Here is a 16,535-nt window from a genome sequence, read left to right on the forward strand (position 1 = left end):
GGGGACTAAGAGGTGGTAGGATAGATATTTCTTAATTACATAAGAAAGATTGCAATTTTCAACATGTTAAAATTTGTTACAGTCTTAATAACACAAATTCACCTCAGAAGACATAGCCTAAAATAGACTATTTGAAACCAGGCGTGGTGGCGCATGCTTGTAATCCTCACACTTGGGAGGCTGAGACAGGAGGATGGCACAGGTTCGAAGCCAGCCTCAGCTACTTAGTGAGGCTCTCAGCAACTTAGTGAGACCCTGTTTCCAAATAAAATATAAAATAGGTCTGGGAGTATAGCCCAGAGGTAGAAAGCCCCTGGGTTCTTCCCCCAGTACCATAAATAAATAAATAAATAAATAGATTAAATAAAATAGACTATTTGGCTGTAACATGGGTTTCGATAGTTATCAATTGTTTAATAGCCATGAAAGTCACTCCTAGAGTTGATATTATTGTAACTTTTTTTAATCAATGATTTGGCTGGCAGCAAAAAAATGTATGCTCTTAATTTTGCACACAACAAATATCAGGTTTAAAAGGGGTTCTGACTGATTGGAAATCATTTTTGAAACCTATGTTCCCCTGCCTGAGAAAAAGGGAGGATTTGTACTAGGGATGTTTTGCTGTCCAAGACTCCTGACTGTTAACTGTCCAAGATCTTCTGTTAGTCACCCCTAGTTCTCAGGAAACAATTCAGTTTAAGGGACTCAGGCCTCCCAGATCAACTGTAGGCCAAATACAAAAAAAAGCAGAAGTATAAATTGAACTTTTCCTTTATCTTCTCTCATTTTCTCAAAGCTAAATTTCTATACACTTAACTCTCAAACTCATCCTTCTCTGTCCATTGAAGTACTTTTACCTCCTGTCTGCAAAGATCTATTTCTGCTTCTCCTACAACCTACATTCCTCAAACTCTATGAAGTAAAAAGAAAAATTCAAATATAAGTAAAATAATACAAAGTGCTGGGCAATAAGTATAGTTATTAATGCTAGAGAGACTTCATTATACAATAAGGTGCTAGTGAACTTTCCTTGGGCAAAGGATGGGATTGAGGCATCCCAGAAACCCAGGGATTGAAGAAACAAAGCCACTGAATCAAAAAGATGAAGGGCATGGTTTAAGGGTGGACAGGCCGGCAGGGTTAGCTCTCAGGGTCTGAAGGAGGAGATACATCAATGGGTACCTATGAGGAGATCATCATCACATGATCAGAGACACCCTTTGGGAAGACATCTCTGACAGCCATGTGTGGAGTGGTTTGAAAGGGGCTCAGGAAATTAATTAGAAGCCATGAGGATCTCTCCCAAGCTCTGTTTACTAGGTAGTATTTAAAACTGAAAGACTAGGGAGTAACATCAAAGAGTGCTATTAGGACATAGGAGGGAAATACTAACAGAACTCACCCAGAGAATCAAGAATGATTTTATCTAAGGAGTAAAAAATTTAGATGAGTGGATTGGGACCTGCAGTTTTACATAACAAATTTTGTAAAACTGTTGCATATATAGCTTGGAGATAAAAACTAAATTAAAGGAAAATTTAAATGAGGTCCTAAAATAGGGTTGTGATGCTGAAAACAAGACAAATGTAATTAGGAAGAAATATTGCTGGACCTAGCAACTGATTGGATGAGAAGTTGAGGAAAAAAGAGAAGTTAAAGATTCAGGGTTTACATTTTTGGTTACCAGTCATGGAAGCTAACTTCTATTGAATATTGCTACTAATTCAAGAAGAGAGAGAGGTAGGGGGGGGATATCTTTATTTAACTTAAAGCAAATCTATAAAATAGGTACTCATAGTTTCTATTTAATGTTTGGGCAAGAGGATTTCAGAGATAAAATTATTACCCAAGGCCATGCAGTAATCCACAGAACTGTGAGTCAGCCTAGGCCTGTCATTGGCTAGGCTAAAACAATATTATAAATAGAGGAAGGAAACTCAGAGAGCAAAACAATTATGAGGATTAAGTCTGAGGTACCACAGGATTTTTAAGTATATCTAGAAGTGAAAGATAAAGTTTGAAATGTGGGTCAGTCCCGAAAGTAGTATTAGAAATACATATTTGAAAGTTATTCATTCATGTAGAAATGAAAGTCAAAGTCATTAAAACAGTTGTGATGAAAGGGAGGTGGCTTCGGTTAGATGTCTACATTTTGAGGACAGATAGTGGAAGGATTTGTATGGTCAATAGAGAGATTATAAAATAGTAAAAAGAAACCCTAAAAATATCAGAGGTTAAATAGTCATTAATTGTAGCGTACCAAATTACATCCAAATTTACCAGCTTGAAACAACAAACATTTATTTTGTCAAGTTTCTGTCGATCATAAAATCTGATCGCAACTTACCTGAGTGCCTCTGCCTCAAGTTCTTTAATGTTAAGTCAAACCATAGGCTAAGGCTGCGGTCTTATCTGAAGGTTCAACTGGTGTTGGGAGATCTGCTTTCAGGCTCACTCACAAGGTTGCTGGCAGGCCTCAGTGCCTCACCACATGGGCTTCTCATCAATGATATGACAGCTGGTTTACCCATGGCAAACAAGCAGTGCAAGAGAGATTGGGCAACCAAAATAGAAGCTGGAGACTTTCACAACCTAAGCTCAGAAGAGACGTACCAGTATGTCTGCCATATGCTTCACATTGCAAGCAAGTCAGAAAATGAAGCCTATACTCAAGGGGAGAGAATTATGCAAGAATATGAAGACCAGGAGGCAGGGATATTCAGAGCCATCTTTGAGGCATCCTGCTGCAATGGTTTAACATGAGTGACGCCTTGTTTCTTGCTTAAACTGCACTTGCAATGTGGTTCCTGTCAACTGGGTTGCACTCACTCAAGGACCCAGATTAACAGAAACATGACTCAACATGTTTCCATGATCTCTGCATGGAAATACAACAAATTGCATATGGGTTCTTAAGGTTCCCTCCCACAAGTGAGACATATTACTTGTGCCCACATTTCATGCTCCAAAGCAAAGCTATAGGCATCAAAGGGGCAGGGAAGAGTAACTCTACTGTATAAAGTACCTGTGAATTGCCCTATGTATGACCTACACACAAGGATTCAGTGAAGACAATTGAGAAAGAGCAGCCAGAGAGCTTGAAAGAAAACCAGGAGAATTGCCAAAGGAGAAAAGAGTACTAAAAATGAGCGCTTACTGTTGACAAATGCCGCTGAAATGTCAACAGGATGGATATTGATAAAAAGGCCACTGCATATGGCAAATCAAGAGATACACATAACCATTGAGAGAGAGGTTTTACATACTAAGAGAGAAGGTAAAGTAAGGAGAAAACCAGGATTGTGCATTGAAGAAGCTTAAACAATATTGTGGTCTCTTCTTTTGAAGTTCATGGCAGTAAAAGGGAAGGAGAGAAGTTCCACAATAATTTGAAGGAAATCAGAGTCAAGAGATACTTTGAAAGCCTAATTCTGTAGTCAAGGATGGCACTGATACACTCTCTCAAAGCTCTGTGTAACATGCACACTCTGATGACATGGTTTGCGACTTCACCCAAAGCATTGCTGAACAGGCTCAAAGAGAAGGGTCGCAGGCAGGAGCCCTTGGGATGTGATCAGTGACTGTCCAGTACTGATCACTCAGTGCTCTCTGGGTTAAGTTGGTTGCTGTGTCAGAGCCACATTTCTTTATCTTAGCAGCAAACATTTTCTCTGGAGTGACAGACATAATAGTTTTTTGTTTTTAATTATAATTTTAAAATATACGTAACATAAAAATATCAACCATTTCAGGTGTAGAATTTAGTAGTGTGGAGTATATTCACATTGTTGTGCAGCAGATCTCCAGAACTTTTTCATAGTGCAAGACTGAAACTCTATACTAATTAAACAACAATTCCCCTTTTCTCCCTCCAGCCCCTGGTAGCCACCATTCTATTTTATATTTCTCTGAATTTGAATATAGTTCATATGAATGAATCACATAGTATGTGCTTTGTGGCTAGCTATTTCCCTTAACACAATGTCCTCAAGGCTCATCCATGCTCTGTCATATGACAGTATTCCTTTTTTTTTTTCTTAAGGCTGAATAACATTTCATTATATGTATATGCCACTTCTTCTTATTCATTCATCCAGTGATAGACATTTGGGTTACTTATACCTTTTGACTCTTGGGAATAATGCTGATATGAACATGAATTTGCCAGTATGCTCTCCACTACTTTAATTTTTATTCTTTTGAGAATATCTAGAAGTAGGATTCCTGGATCATATAGTAGTTCTAATTTTAGAAGTGCCGCCATGCTATTTTCTATAGAGATTGCAAAATGTTGCAATCTTATCAAAAGTGCACCAGGGTTTCAATTTCTACACACTCTTGCCAAGACAAATCATAATGTTTAAAAACTACATCAACCCAGAAACACCATGGGCTAACAGCCATTAACACAGTGCATGCATGTACTTAGTCATATTGCTTTCCTCCTGACACCTGAGATTTGCACTAAGGAAAGCCTTTCCTCACTCCTCCCTTTTCCTCCCACCTAATGGAGTCATTTTCCATTCTTCTCTACTGCATCTTTACTCTGCATCCAAATTGATTCTGGCTATCTCAGGGGGCTGTAACATAGACTGTGGTAGGAAGTCTTGCAGAGAACAGTACTTCCAGGGAGGTTCAGGGAGAGCAGCAACATACATTTGCTACATGTTAGATAGATTAAGTAATTTTTATTCAGGTATAATATATAGTTAGAAAAGCATACAAGCCAGCCTTTGTGGTGTGCACCTGTAATTCCAGGACTTGGGAGGCTGAGAGGAGAATCACAGATTTGAAGCCAGCCTTAGCAACTCAGAGAGTTTCTGTTTCTAGATAGATAGATAGATAGATAGATGGATGGATGGATGGATGGATGGATGGATGGATGTGAGAGGGGAGGTAGCTCAGAGGTAGAATGCCTGTGGGGCCAGCCAATCTGGAACAAAAGAAGGAAGGAAGGAAGGAAGGAAGGAAGGAAGGAAGGAAGGAAGGAAGGAAGGAAGGAAAAAGCAAAACATGCAGTTTATGAGCAAACACACAAGTATAACCACCTTGCACATAGGATATTAACAGCATCTAGAAGATCTGTGGATTCCCCCAGCTATTATCTATCCTTTCCAGCCTAGAGATAATCACTATGGAGATTTTATTTCTCCTCATTGATTTTTTTTTTCATGTGTGTGTGTATGTGTGGCACTGGGGATGGAACCCAGGAGCATTCTACCTCTGAGCTACACCCGCAGCCTTGATCCTTATTCTTTAATTTGAAACAGGGTGTCTCTCTCTCTCTCTCTCTCTCTCTCTCTCTCTCTCTCTCTCTCTCTTTTGGTGGTACTGGGGTTTCTGGAAGCCCTTCTACCTCCAGGATACACTCCCAGACCTACTTTTACATTTTTATTTTGAAACAGGGTCTCCTAAGCCAGCGCACGCGGCTGGCTTCGAACCTGAGCGATCCTCCTGTCTCTGCCTCCCAAGCGCGGGGATTACAAGCGTGCGCCACCACGCCCGGCTGAAACAAGGTCTCTCTGAGTTTCAGAGAGCCTCACTAAGTAGCTGGGGGTAGCTGCGAACCAAAATCCTCCTGTCTCAGCCTCCCAAATACTGGATTACAAGCGTGAGCCACCATGCCCAGTTTCTCTCCATTGATTATGACTGCCTTTAAAATGCACATGCACTTAAACGGTATTCACTTCATAGGGCTATTTATGTTTGTGAGATTCGTCCATATTGTTGTATCTGGCAGAAGTTCAGTCATTTTCAGGGCTGTACAGGATTCCACTGTATGTCAGTACTGTAACGTATTTATCCATTCCACTGTTGGTAGTCATCTTGGTTGTTTTCATTTTGGGGTTGTTGCAAATAATGCTTCTGTAAACATTCTTGTTTGTGCATTTTAATGCTCTATCTATGCATGTTTCTCTTGGAGATGATATATATATATATATATATATATATATATATATATATCTAAATAAATATATTTAGATATATATATATTGTATAGATCAACTAGAGTCATAGCCCATCATGTCTAAGATTTTTAATATGAGAAAATATAGTCCAGTTCCAAGCAACCAATTTATAAGTAATCTTGCAAAATACAACCATTTGTAGTGAGTAAAAATTCTTACATCGAGAAGTCAACTTAACATATGGACAGTTGCTGATTACATTTGCCACTGTAAAAAAAATGATAAGGTAACAATTTATACTAAATTTTTAAATTTTATTTCATGTGGGATGCACAGTTTTAATTCAGAACAAACCAGATAAGGAGGGGAAAAGCACAGTGTAGGAAAAGGAATTTTGAGATAGGGCCAGGCTCGTATCATGAGTCCTCTACATACACTAACTTTGTAAGAGACATCAGGTAAGCTGGTGACCCTGTGTGTCTACCTTTCATTTGCATGCAGCAGGGGATAATGGTCTTGCTCACAAAGTGCATTAGTACAAGTAATAGACATCAAGCTGTTTTAAAGTGGGAAAAACACACTGAACAGATACATATTATTGCTATCATCTACAAATTCTGCCTTGGGTAATATTTTGGATATGAGTCTAGCCTCTCTTCCTTCCACATTAAAATCATCTAGAAATATATGGAAATAACTGTATAAAACCATAAAATGTGATATTAGAAGTAAACATGTTTTAAAGATTAAGTCTATCTGGATATTATTTCTAAAACTTTGTGAGCAAGTATGATATTTACAGACATAATTTTGTGGGTTATGCAGTTTTTAAATGATCATTTTTAAGAATCTCCAAGTTAACCAAAGTAGCCTGATCTTAATTTTATTATCATCATAAAATTGCTATAAAGTTTTATCTTGAGACATTATAGTGTAGTGGGGAAGTATTTGTATGGAAGAACTGTGCTCGGGACACACAAGTGTTTGCCGCCTGTCTAAAACCCCTGCTTACCCTCTAAGCCCATACTAACTCAGCCTTGGGTTTTCTTGCTGTAGCAGGGAAGCATTATCTATTATCTGAGACCCTCTCAAAAGTTACATTTCACTTCCTTCTGTATGGATTTCCACACTCCACTGCCCTCTGGCAGAATAGAGAGGTGTGCTGTGGTACGCCATTTGTCATCCGGAGGTCTAGATTTAAGGCCAAGGTCCACTGCTTACTGGCTTGGAACCGTCTATCTTATAAGGTTCTTAAATCTTATCTCAAAAAGCCTCCATTTTCTCAGATTGAAAATTTAAAAAAGAAAAAGTAGTAGTAGCTATTCGATGGAGTACTCATGAAGATTAAATGAAATAATACAAGGGAAGCAGGAGCACAGACCTGACACGTAGTGTTTGTTCACTGAATGTCGTTTTTTAAAAATTGCATCAGGATGTTGTGATTGAGCAGGAGAAACACCTTCTCTGTTGGTGAGAGCATCTGGAATTGCTTCCACTATACACGCCCTACCTATACCGTGCCCCTAGAAGTGGAGACTCATGGAGCATGGAGCTCACCACTGCTTCTGGTCACTCTCTGTATGCCCTGCTGGGATATGCATGAACCAAGCATCCTTGGTACCATCTATGAATATGGCAGGAAATACCTTCCCATGGTTTCAGTTTTCAGCTCAAGAATGAAGACTGAAGCTTTTTTTTTTTTTTTTTTTTTTTTTTTTGGTGGTACTGAGGGTGGAACCCAGAGGCTTTCTACCTCCAGGCTATACTCCCAGACCTATTTTCTATTTTATTTGGAAACAGGGTCTCACTAAGGCTGGCTTCAAACCTGTGTGATCCTCCTGTTTCAGGCTCCAAGCGCAGGATTACAAGTGTGCGCCACCACATCCAGCTTATTCTTCTTTATTTGAAGGGGTTTTTGTGGTGGTGGTGGTGGGTTTTTTGTTTTGTTTTTGTTTTTGTTGCTAGGAATTGAATCCATTCTGATTCTGAGCTACACTCCCAGATTTTTTTTATATCTTATTTGGAAACAAGATCTAAGTTGCTAAGAACCTCACTAAGTTGCTAATACTGGCTTTGAACCTGCAATCCTCCTATTTCATCCTCATAAGTACTGAGATTAAAGGCATACACCACCATGCCCGGCTTGCAGATGCATTTTAATTAGCTAATTTTTTCTTTGTTTGTTTTCCAAGATATCCCATGTAGTTTAATTACACTACTGCTTAGTAATTTCTTGAGCATTCTTGACATTTTTTTAGTTTTCTGCCTACTTCTTTCTTCTCTCTCATTAACCCTATGTATGAATATAAATCTTAAGTTATACATAGTAAGTGTTGAGAGCATCACTAAATACCCAGTGCCAACAATTTCAAGGTAGATAATCTCTTAAGACCAAATAACTTCTTGCTTTCTGTTTTCAATGCAGTATTAAACAAGATACAATATTATTGGGCATGATTCTCATTATACAACATATTAAGTAAACCAGAGTCATCCCATATTTTTGAGATTTTGTGTATATCAAAGCTGTTGTCCATGTGACAAAAAATAAAATAAGTTTAATAACACAAACATCACATTGCTTTTTAACATTGACATCTGTGCACTATCCCATGGATTATCTCTACCCTTCAAAGTCGATTAAAACCAGTAAGACAAGCAAATCTATCATTCAAGAAGACTTATATTAAAAGATTGCAATGATGATAAATTATTTCTCATGGAAATTGTGACCTTGTTGGAATATAGGTATTCCTTAGCTTATGGTCATGGTGAAACCCTTGGGAGGTTGAAAATACCAGGATCTGAAAGTGCATTGATTTCACCTAACCTACCAAACACCCTAGCTTGGAGTTAACATACCCTACCGTCTCTATGGTTTCTCCCTATGCTCAGGTGGTTAACTGAGGGCTGCTGCTTTCTAACATTGCCCAACATTGTGAAAACACTGTACTGCGTCGTGCTAGCTCAGTAAAATTTCAATTGTCAAAGTATGTTTTCTACCGAATATATATAGCTTCAGCACCATTGTAAAGCTGAAAAATCAGAAGTCAACCCATTTTAAGTGAGAGACGGTCTGTGTTTATTGTTGCTGTGTCAAAAGTATGTCTGTCAGCCTTTGCTGTATGCAAAACCAGCTCCCATTATATTGTTCAAAAATTTCCAAGGTATCTAAAACCTTGAAAAACGTATGAAGTGGTAAATGTTTAGAAAGCTCCTGACATTTTGCTACTCAAACAGTACATAATTTAATGCAAAATGACATATGAAGTTATACTGCTTTAAAAGATGACATCTTATAAAGTTGAGAATTCTGAAACCTATATCTTAATCCATGGAAATTTAGAGTTTAAATGGAATTGCTGGTAGACTGCATTTTAAGCAGGCATTGTGATTATATATATTTGTTACAAATACACAGGGTAAATGTAGCTACCTATGTTTGGTACCTCTCTCTCCTCTCTTTTTCATTTTAAGTATTGAATATTGAACTCCGGCGTTCTACGTCCAAGCTATACCCCCAGCCCTATTTTATTTTTATTTTGAAACAGGGTCTCACTAGTTACTCTGGGGTGGGGGGTTACACTGGAACACTAGTGAAACCCTGTACTCTAGCTACACTGAAACTTGTGATCCTCCTGTCTCAGCCTCCCAAGTGCTGGGATCCTTTTATAGCATGAATTTATACCAGATATTAACAAAAGAATGTGGAACTGGTAATAGAATGTCGTATTGATTTGTTGTGTACTCAATCATACATTGTAATAGATCTCTACTCAGCTGCTTTTTATGCAGTATGCTAAAGAAGCCATTCATTAATATGCTCTTCATTCTCAGACATTTGTTTTATATTTTTACTTTAAATTATTATATTATTATCCACCACAATATCTTCTTAGATTTTAAATTTTCAGTGGTGTGTGGTGGTGTACAACTGTAATCCCAGCATTTGGGAGAATGAGACAGGAGAATTGCAAGTTCCAGGCCTGTCTAAGCAACTTAGGGAAACCTTATTTCAAAATAAACAATAAAATAGAGCTGGGATGTATCTCAGAGGTAGAATGCACCTGGGTTTAATCCTTTGTACCAAAAATATTTTTTAGAAAATAAAAGTATTACTAGCCAGGCCGTGGTGGCGCACGCTTGTAATCCCAGCATTCAGGGAGCTGAGACATAAGGATCGTGGTTCGCAGACAGCCTCAGCTACTTAGTGAGGCCCTGTGCAACTCAGTGAGACATGGTTTCAAAATAAAAGAATAAAAAATAGGGAAGGGGGTGTAGCTTTGAGGTCGAATGCCCCTGGGTTCCATCCCCAGACCCAGAAAAAAAACAAAAAGGAAAAGTACTACTAATCTTAATTCATTTATTTGACAGATACTTGTTTAGACCTACAAAGTATCAGGCATTGTATCCTTATATCTGTTTGTGTCTTATTTCTTGGGAAAGATACTCAACCCAACTGGTTAGTTTCTCCAAGAAGTTGACCCCCACACTCTGAGTGACTACTAGGTACTTTATAGCGGTGGGGGAGCATTGTAGACAAAAGGGACTGTTACTGAGAAGTGGTATGGTCAGGTCAAGAGACTCCAAATAGTTGAGTTATCTGGAGTTTAGAACAAGTAAATGAAACATACATAGTGAGAGCTTTCACACTGTCTCTAGGTATCCTTCATATACTGTCCAGAACATTCCCATCAATTAAACAAACCTCATTTATATGCTTTTATTGGTGCATTTAGTCTCACATCATAATGTAGATCATGTTGACAATGACATACATGCACACAGTACCTAGTGCCCCCACCTCCCCATTTCCCTCCCTTCCAGCACCAAGTACCCAGATTGACAATGGTGTATTCACATGTATACACACAGTCCATGGTAGTATTTCCCTTAATGAACCTCAATCTTCCTCCTCCCTTACCCTTCCTCCCTGGCTCCACTGAGGTTCAAGCCTCATTTTTTAAGTAAACCTAATATTTCAAAATAGTTTGTCCAAGACTAGATCCTAGAGTAAGGATTGAACAAAAATCTAACTGCATTTAACCGATTGCTCTTTACATTGAGCCAATATAGTTTTGCTACTACAATATTGGATAATGTGTTGCTTATTTATTAATGAGTTTTGAAAGTGATAGCTTTCACACTGCTTCTGACGAGGATTTTTTTGTGGAGAGGAGTTACATTGGGGATTTAATCCAGAGACATTCTACGTTTTAGCTATACCCCTAGCCCTTTTTATTTTAAAATAGGGTATCCCCAAGTTACTGCATGCTAGCCTTGAACCTGTAATCCTCCTGCCTTACCCTCCCAGGTACTAGGATTATAGGCATACACCACCATCCCTGGCTGACAAGGATATTTAAATATATAATTTCACATCTCTCTGGTAAATTTCAATTGTAGATTGAGCAAAATAATAAAAAAAAAGTTCTCTTTCATGATACCAATATATAACCATCACTGAGCTTCCCTGTGGATATTTAGCTTTCCTTAGGAAGTAATTTCTAAGTTATAGTCTGTGGAGTACAAATCACTGTTTAGTCATTGCTAATAGTTAATATTATAGTGATTTATTCTTCTAACTATTCTACATAAATTAAGAAAAATAATATATTAAAATTTTAAATTACAGTTACATATTTATATGTATCACAGTCTTCTAACTATATTCTTGAAATATTTTAAATACATAAAATTAGTAAAAACATTATAACATTTTGATAAATTTGTTATATCAAATTATAATTATACCACATCAGAAACTCACATGAAATTACCTGACACATGCACATATTGTTCAGTTTGTGTCATTACTGAATTATATGTTATAAATTTTAAAACTACTCATTTTAATATAAGATACTCAAATTTTATTATATTTTCACATCCAAATCAATTCTGATAATTTCATCTACCAACAAATTCATCTGCAAAGTCAGTTTTTTAAACCACTGTATATATATAATATTGTGAAAACATGTAGGTATTGTAACAGAGCATTGTGACTGGCAAATGATATGTGGTCAAATGCATTTGGCAGATGCTGCCACAGGGCATTCTACCAGTTTTAGTGAGATGTAGAACACAGTTGGGCTTGGTGGTACACATTTGTAATTCCAGTGTTTGGGAGGCCAAGGCAGGAGGATTGTAGTTTCAAGACCAGCCTCAGCAACTTAGCAAGGCCCTCGACAATTTAGCAAAACCCTTTTTCAAAATAAAAAATAAAACAGGAGGGCTGAGGGTAAAGCTCAGAAGTAGGAAGGAAGGAAGGAAGGGAGGGAGGGAGGGAGGGAGGGAGGGAGAGAGGGAGGAAGGGAGGGGACTGGGAGCATATGTAAGAGGTAGTATGTCCCTGTATTCAATCTCCAGTATGCACAAAAAGAAAGAAAGAAAGAAAGAAAGAAAGAAAGAAAGAAAGAAAGAAAGAGGGAAGGAAAGAAGAAAGTAGCAAAAAATGACTCATTCCTAAGACCTTCCTGGTACCAATTAACTGGGTAATATTAAATCATTACTGAAATACAGCCATATTGTATAGCATTGCTACACAAATTGCATGTGTTTGAGAAACTCTGTTTTATAATTTTTATTATGCAATTATCCTTGGTATTTCCAAAAAATGGAAATTTTAACTTTACATATGACTCTCATTATAAACATGCTTACCATTTGCGTTTGGCGCTAAAGAGCAGCAGACCTTTAAACAACTTGTATTCTTTACCCCCAGCAATGCATCTATTTGGCCTCAACTGGCAGTTACAGCAGACTGAAAATGACACATTCGAGAATGGAAAAGTGAATTCTGATACCATGCCAACAAACACTGTATCATTACCTTCTGGCGACAACGGTAAGAGAAAGAATTATGTATCCTGTGTTTTTCTTTTAACATCCCTTTTCCATAAACTTACTTTTACCCATGCTTACATCCAGTGTATAAGGGAAAGAGAAAAAGGTTTGGAAATTACAGATATCATCTTTTCATGAGTGCTTTTGGTAATTTACTTGAAAGTTTGAAAATTCACATTTTTGTCATAGGAATAATGAGATTTTCTGCCTTCTGATTTTATGGGTGATAGGCTTTTCCGCCTTTTCCTTCTGCGAGTATATATTGGGTTTTATTTTCAGCCCACAAATAGATTAGAATTTAGTATGTTGCCTCTTCTATTACCTTGAGCATATTAAGTTTTCTTCATTCAACTTGTATGTGGAGTTGGAATACTATATTAATTTTATTATAAAAGCTTTTAAATATAAAACACATTAAAGGATTGTAATTTATTGACCTTTCCTCTGGTTGCCCTTTCTCTAAACCTTTGCGTTTGCATTTTGAGCTAACACAGACTTTCAAATAAATTGGCTCTGAATTAAAAATGGAATTTAAGTGGTTAGAGAATGCCGTATTTCATTTTGCCAATATAAACACCCAGAAAAATGTATACATGCATATGTATATTTATATTATCTATTCTTGCATATTATCCATGTATATATATATATATATATATATATATATATATATATATATATATATACACACGCACACACATGTCTTGGCATTAGTCTCCTCTGACATTTTGCAAAATGTGCTAAAACTTTGTATCTTGAAGCAACCTGATCAAACTTTTTCTGTCTCCTGATAATTTTTCTTCCCTCTTCTCCAGCTCTTCTTCCTCTTCGTCTTCTTATCAAGTATATTCATATTTCACTTTGGTATCAATTATGTCCATCTCAGGTGGCCAGTATCTGCGCAAGACTAGAAAAAGCTAGTGCATATGTAATGAGCGTATAGGCCTCTATTGTACATGTGTGCATCCCTGTGACTAATGCCTTTTAACTTTTTGTTCCTTGCCTTCTCATCTTCTGCTTAACAATGGGACTTTATAATACTTCTCTTCCTCCTTAGGGAAGTTGGTGAATTTCATAAGACTTTAGATTTTCATAATAATAATGAATGCTCCCGCCTGCCAGGAGCCTTTGTAAACAAAGTTCTTTATGTTTCAAAAGAACTGTGGGTCGGTGACAAACATGTGGCCACCCCTGAAGCAGACAGGGGCCATCACTGTGCAGTGTGTTAGTGGGGTTGGGGCGATGAGCAAAAGCTTTTCTAGTGGAAACTGCAGGTGAGACATGTCAATTAGGACAATTTTAGTTGCCTTAAACAGTTATTTGTTTTATACATCAGTAAATCACATATGAACAGATCAAAGTGACTGCAGAGATACCAAGAATAGTTGGCTTTGTTTGTGCTGATTAATATCCAGACTCTCCTAAAGTAGATGGATCCTGCGAAAATGGTCACATTGCTTCTTATTAACTACACGTGTAGAGAACATTTTTACAGATTGAAGGAACTGTAATTATACTAAAGAAATAAATGCTTATTGTGGACATTTTATTTATGTTACAGCACCCTAACCTTTTATTGTGACGAAAATGAAAATAAAGCATGGCTAATTAGTTTCACAGTACTTGGGAGGCATGGAAAGCTGTGGGTTCACAGGTACTCCCCCGCCTCAGCGCTGGATCCTGGTATTTTCCCAGGAAATACATCCGCTCACTTCAGCATCCCTCAGCTCACATAAGCCTACATGCAAATCCCAGCTCCTTTGAGTATTTACTTTGTAACCTCAGGCAAAGTGTGTAGTAGTTTGATTTACAAGAGAATTGTAGGGCAACCCTAAAATAGACGGTCTAGAATCATATCAGCTCCAGAGGATTAGAAGAATATCACACGAATATGGCTTCAGAAATCTCAGTGGTACTGCAGTCTTCTAAAACCCTGACTTTTAAATGACTGACCATGACTGCAATAAGAAATCCAAGTTTTAGGGTTTGGGGTGTAACTCAGATTAAACACTTGCCTCGCATGTGTGAAGCCCTGGGTTTAATCCTTAGCACTGGAAAAAAAAAAGAAGAAGAAAAAAAAGAGTTGCATCAAAACCATCATACACACACATACACACACACACACACACACACACACACACACACACACACACAATATATATACATATATATGAAATGGTTTCTAAAATAATACTTGTCTTATTTTGTAAAACATACTGTAGTATTTGCTATTTTATTGGAATGTATTTCCCACTTTTAACAAACACTAGTTATAATCTGATAAAATAATTTCATAAGTTACTGAGTATAACAGTTTTACAAATACCTCTCTGTGAGTCCTCTACAATCTGAGAGATGGAAGTGGCCCCATGTGATACCAGAGTGTACAATTGATGTGTGCCAATAGACGTGCCCGTCCATAGAATGCATGTACATGTATTCAAAATACCTTCTTCCTGGCGTTGTAAAGAGGTGTCCCAAATAAGGAAGAGTCAACAGCCCAGAATGAGGTAAATACACTGCAGAACTAACCTGTAGCCTACACAGTGGACTTTCTCTTTCTATAGAGTCGGAACTTTTTTCAACGTAGCCTTCTCTATTATTTCTTGGATGGCCCCCAAACCTCTGAACTGTAAAAAAAAAAAAAAAAAAAATCTTACTTTCATTTTCCCAAATAAAGTTTCTTAGCATCTATTTCTCAAATACATATAGATGGGGTGGGGCAGAAGGGACTGTATTTGCAAGAAAGGAGATTCTTAAACTCTACTGCTTTTAAACTTCCATGATGAACTTCTAATATCCACGCACCATCACCCACTACTTTAATTTATAAGCTGTCCAGAGAAGTAGATCACATCCTCTCATTAGAAATTCCAGGAGATTGCAACCCTGGAGAAAGCCTGAGAATTCTGAACAAAAACGCACTAGGAGACTTAACTGTGTTGAACATAACAAGAAAATTACTTAACAACTTCTAAATGCAGTACTCTTATTTATGCAGCCTTATTTTATTCTTACTTTGTAAATATATTTCCAAGGAACAATCACTGTGCTAATGGTTCCGTAAACTCCCTGCTTGCCTTTGAGTTAATACTGAACCAAACCCTCTAAGTGGTGCTTAGTACCGAAAGGAAAAATTTGTCTTTTATGTGTGATCCTTTACTAATTATTCTGGATACCTTCTTTGACAACAAATTTTGACAACAAACTTTAGAGATGAGATATCAGAAGTGTAGGATATCAGGCAAAGTTAATGGAAATGGACAAAGTGAATAAATAGGAAAGAATAAAGTTTGGTGCTAAAAATAGCCTTTGTAGAAACTAAAATTATTCCCTTGAACCAAGGAATTCATTTAGCCTAATGTACTGGAAAGAATCACACAGGCCTATGCTCAAATTCTAGCTCCCTTCATTTATTTACTTTCTAACCTTGAACAAGTTACTTAACCTCTTTGAGTCTCAATTTCCTCACATATAAAGAAGGAATAATAATACCTATCTCTTGGCTCACCAACTTCTACACTCTAACAACCCTACTCTATTCCTCATGCAAAGTTCTTTCCCCCGTTTTCTGGACAATTATTGCAAAGCTTTAAACTACAATCAAAAATCCTCTCTCTGCATATGACCTTGTATTCTGTTCTGCAGAAAAATAGAAGAAAAAGCTCTCCTAATTTCCTATAAACAAATCTCCATTCCTCTGTGTATGTGGATCCATTCTTTTGTCATTTTCTCCCTCTCTGCAAGGTTATTTGTTCTATGAGTTCTCTTGATCCC

General features: G+C 37.4%; 1 protein-coding gene across 10 annotated transcripts in view; it reads left to right on the forward strand.

The window, feature by feature from the left end:
• Positions 1-16,535, forward strand: part of TENM3 (teneurin transmembrane protein 3) — a gene marked incomplete at both ends in the record, with an annotated part of 500,748 nt that overhangs the window by 335,943 nt on the left and 148,270 nt on the right. For all 10 annotated transcript variants that reach the window (XM_080710678.1, XM_080710680.1, XM_080710681.1 and 7 more), the window contains one exon: positions 12,637-12,759. In XM_080710678.1, coding sequence (XP_080566804.1) covers positions 12,637-12,759 — 123 coding nt within the window. The remainder of the gene's footprint in view (positions 1-12,636; positions 12,760-16,535) is intronic.

This window comes from Muscardinus avellanarius (genome assembly GCF_963383645.1).
Source record: "Muscardinus avellanarius genome assembly, chromosome: 14".
NCBI lineage: Eukaryota > Metazoa > Chordata > Mammalia > Rodentia > Gliridae > Muscardinus > Muscardinus avellanarius.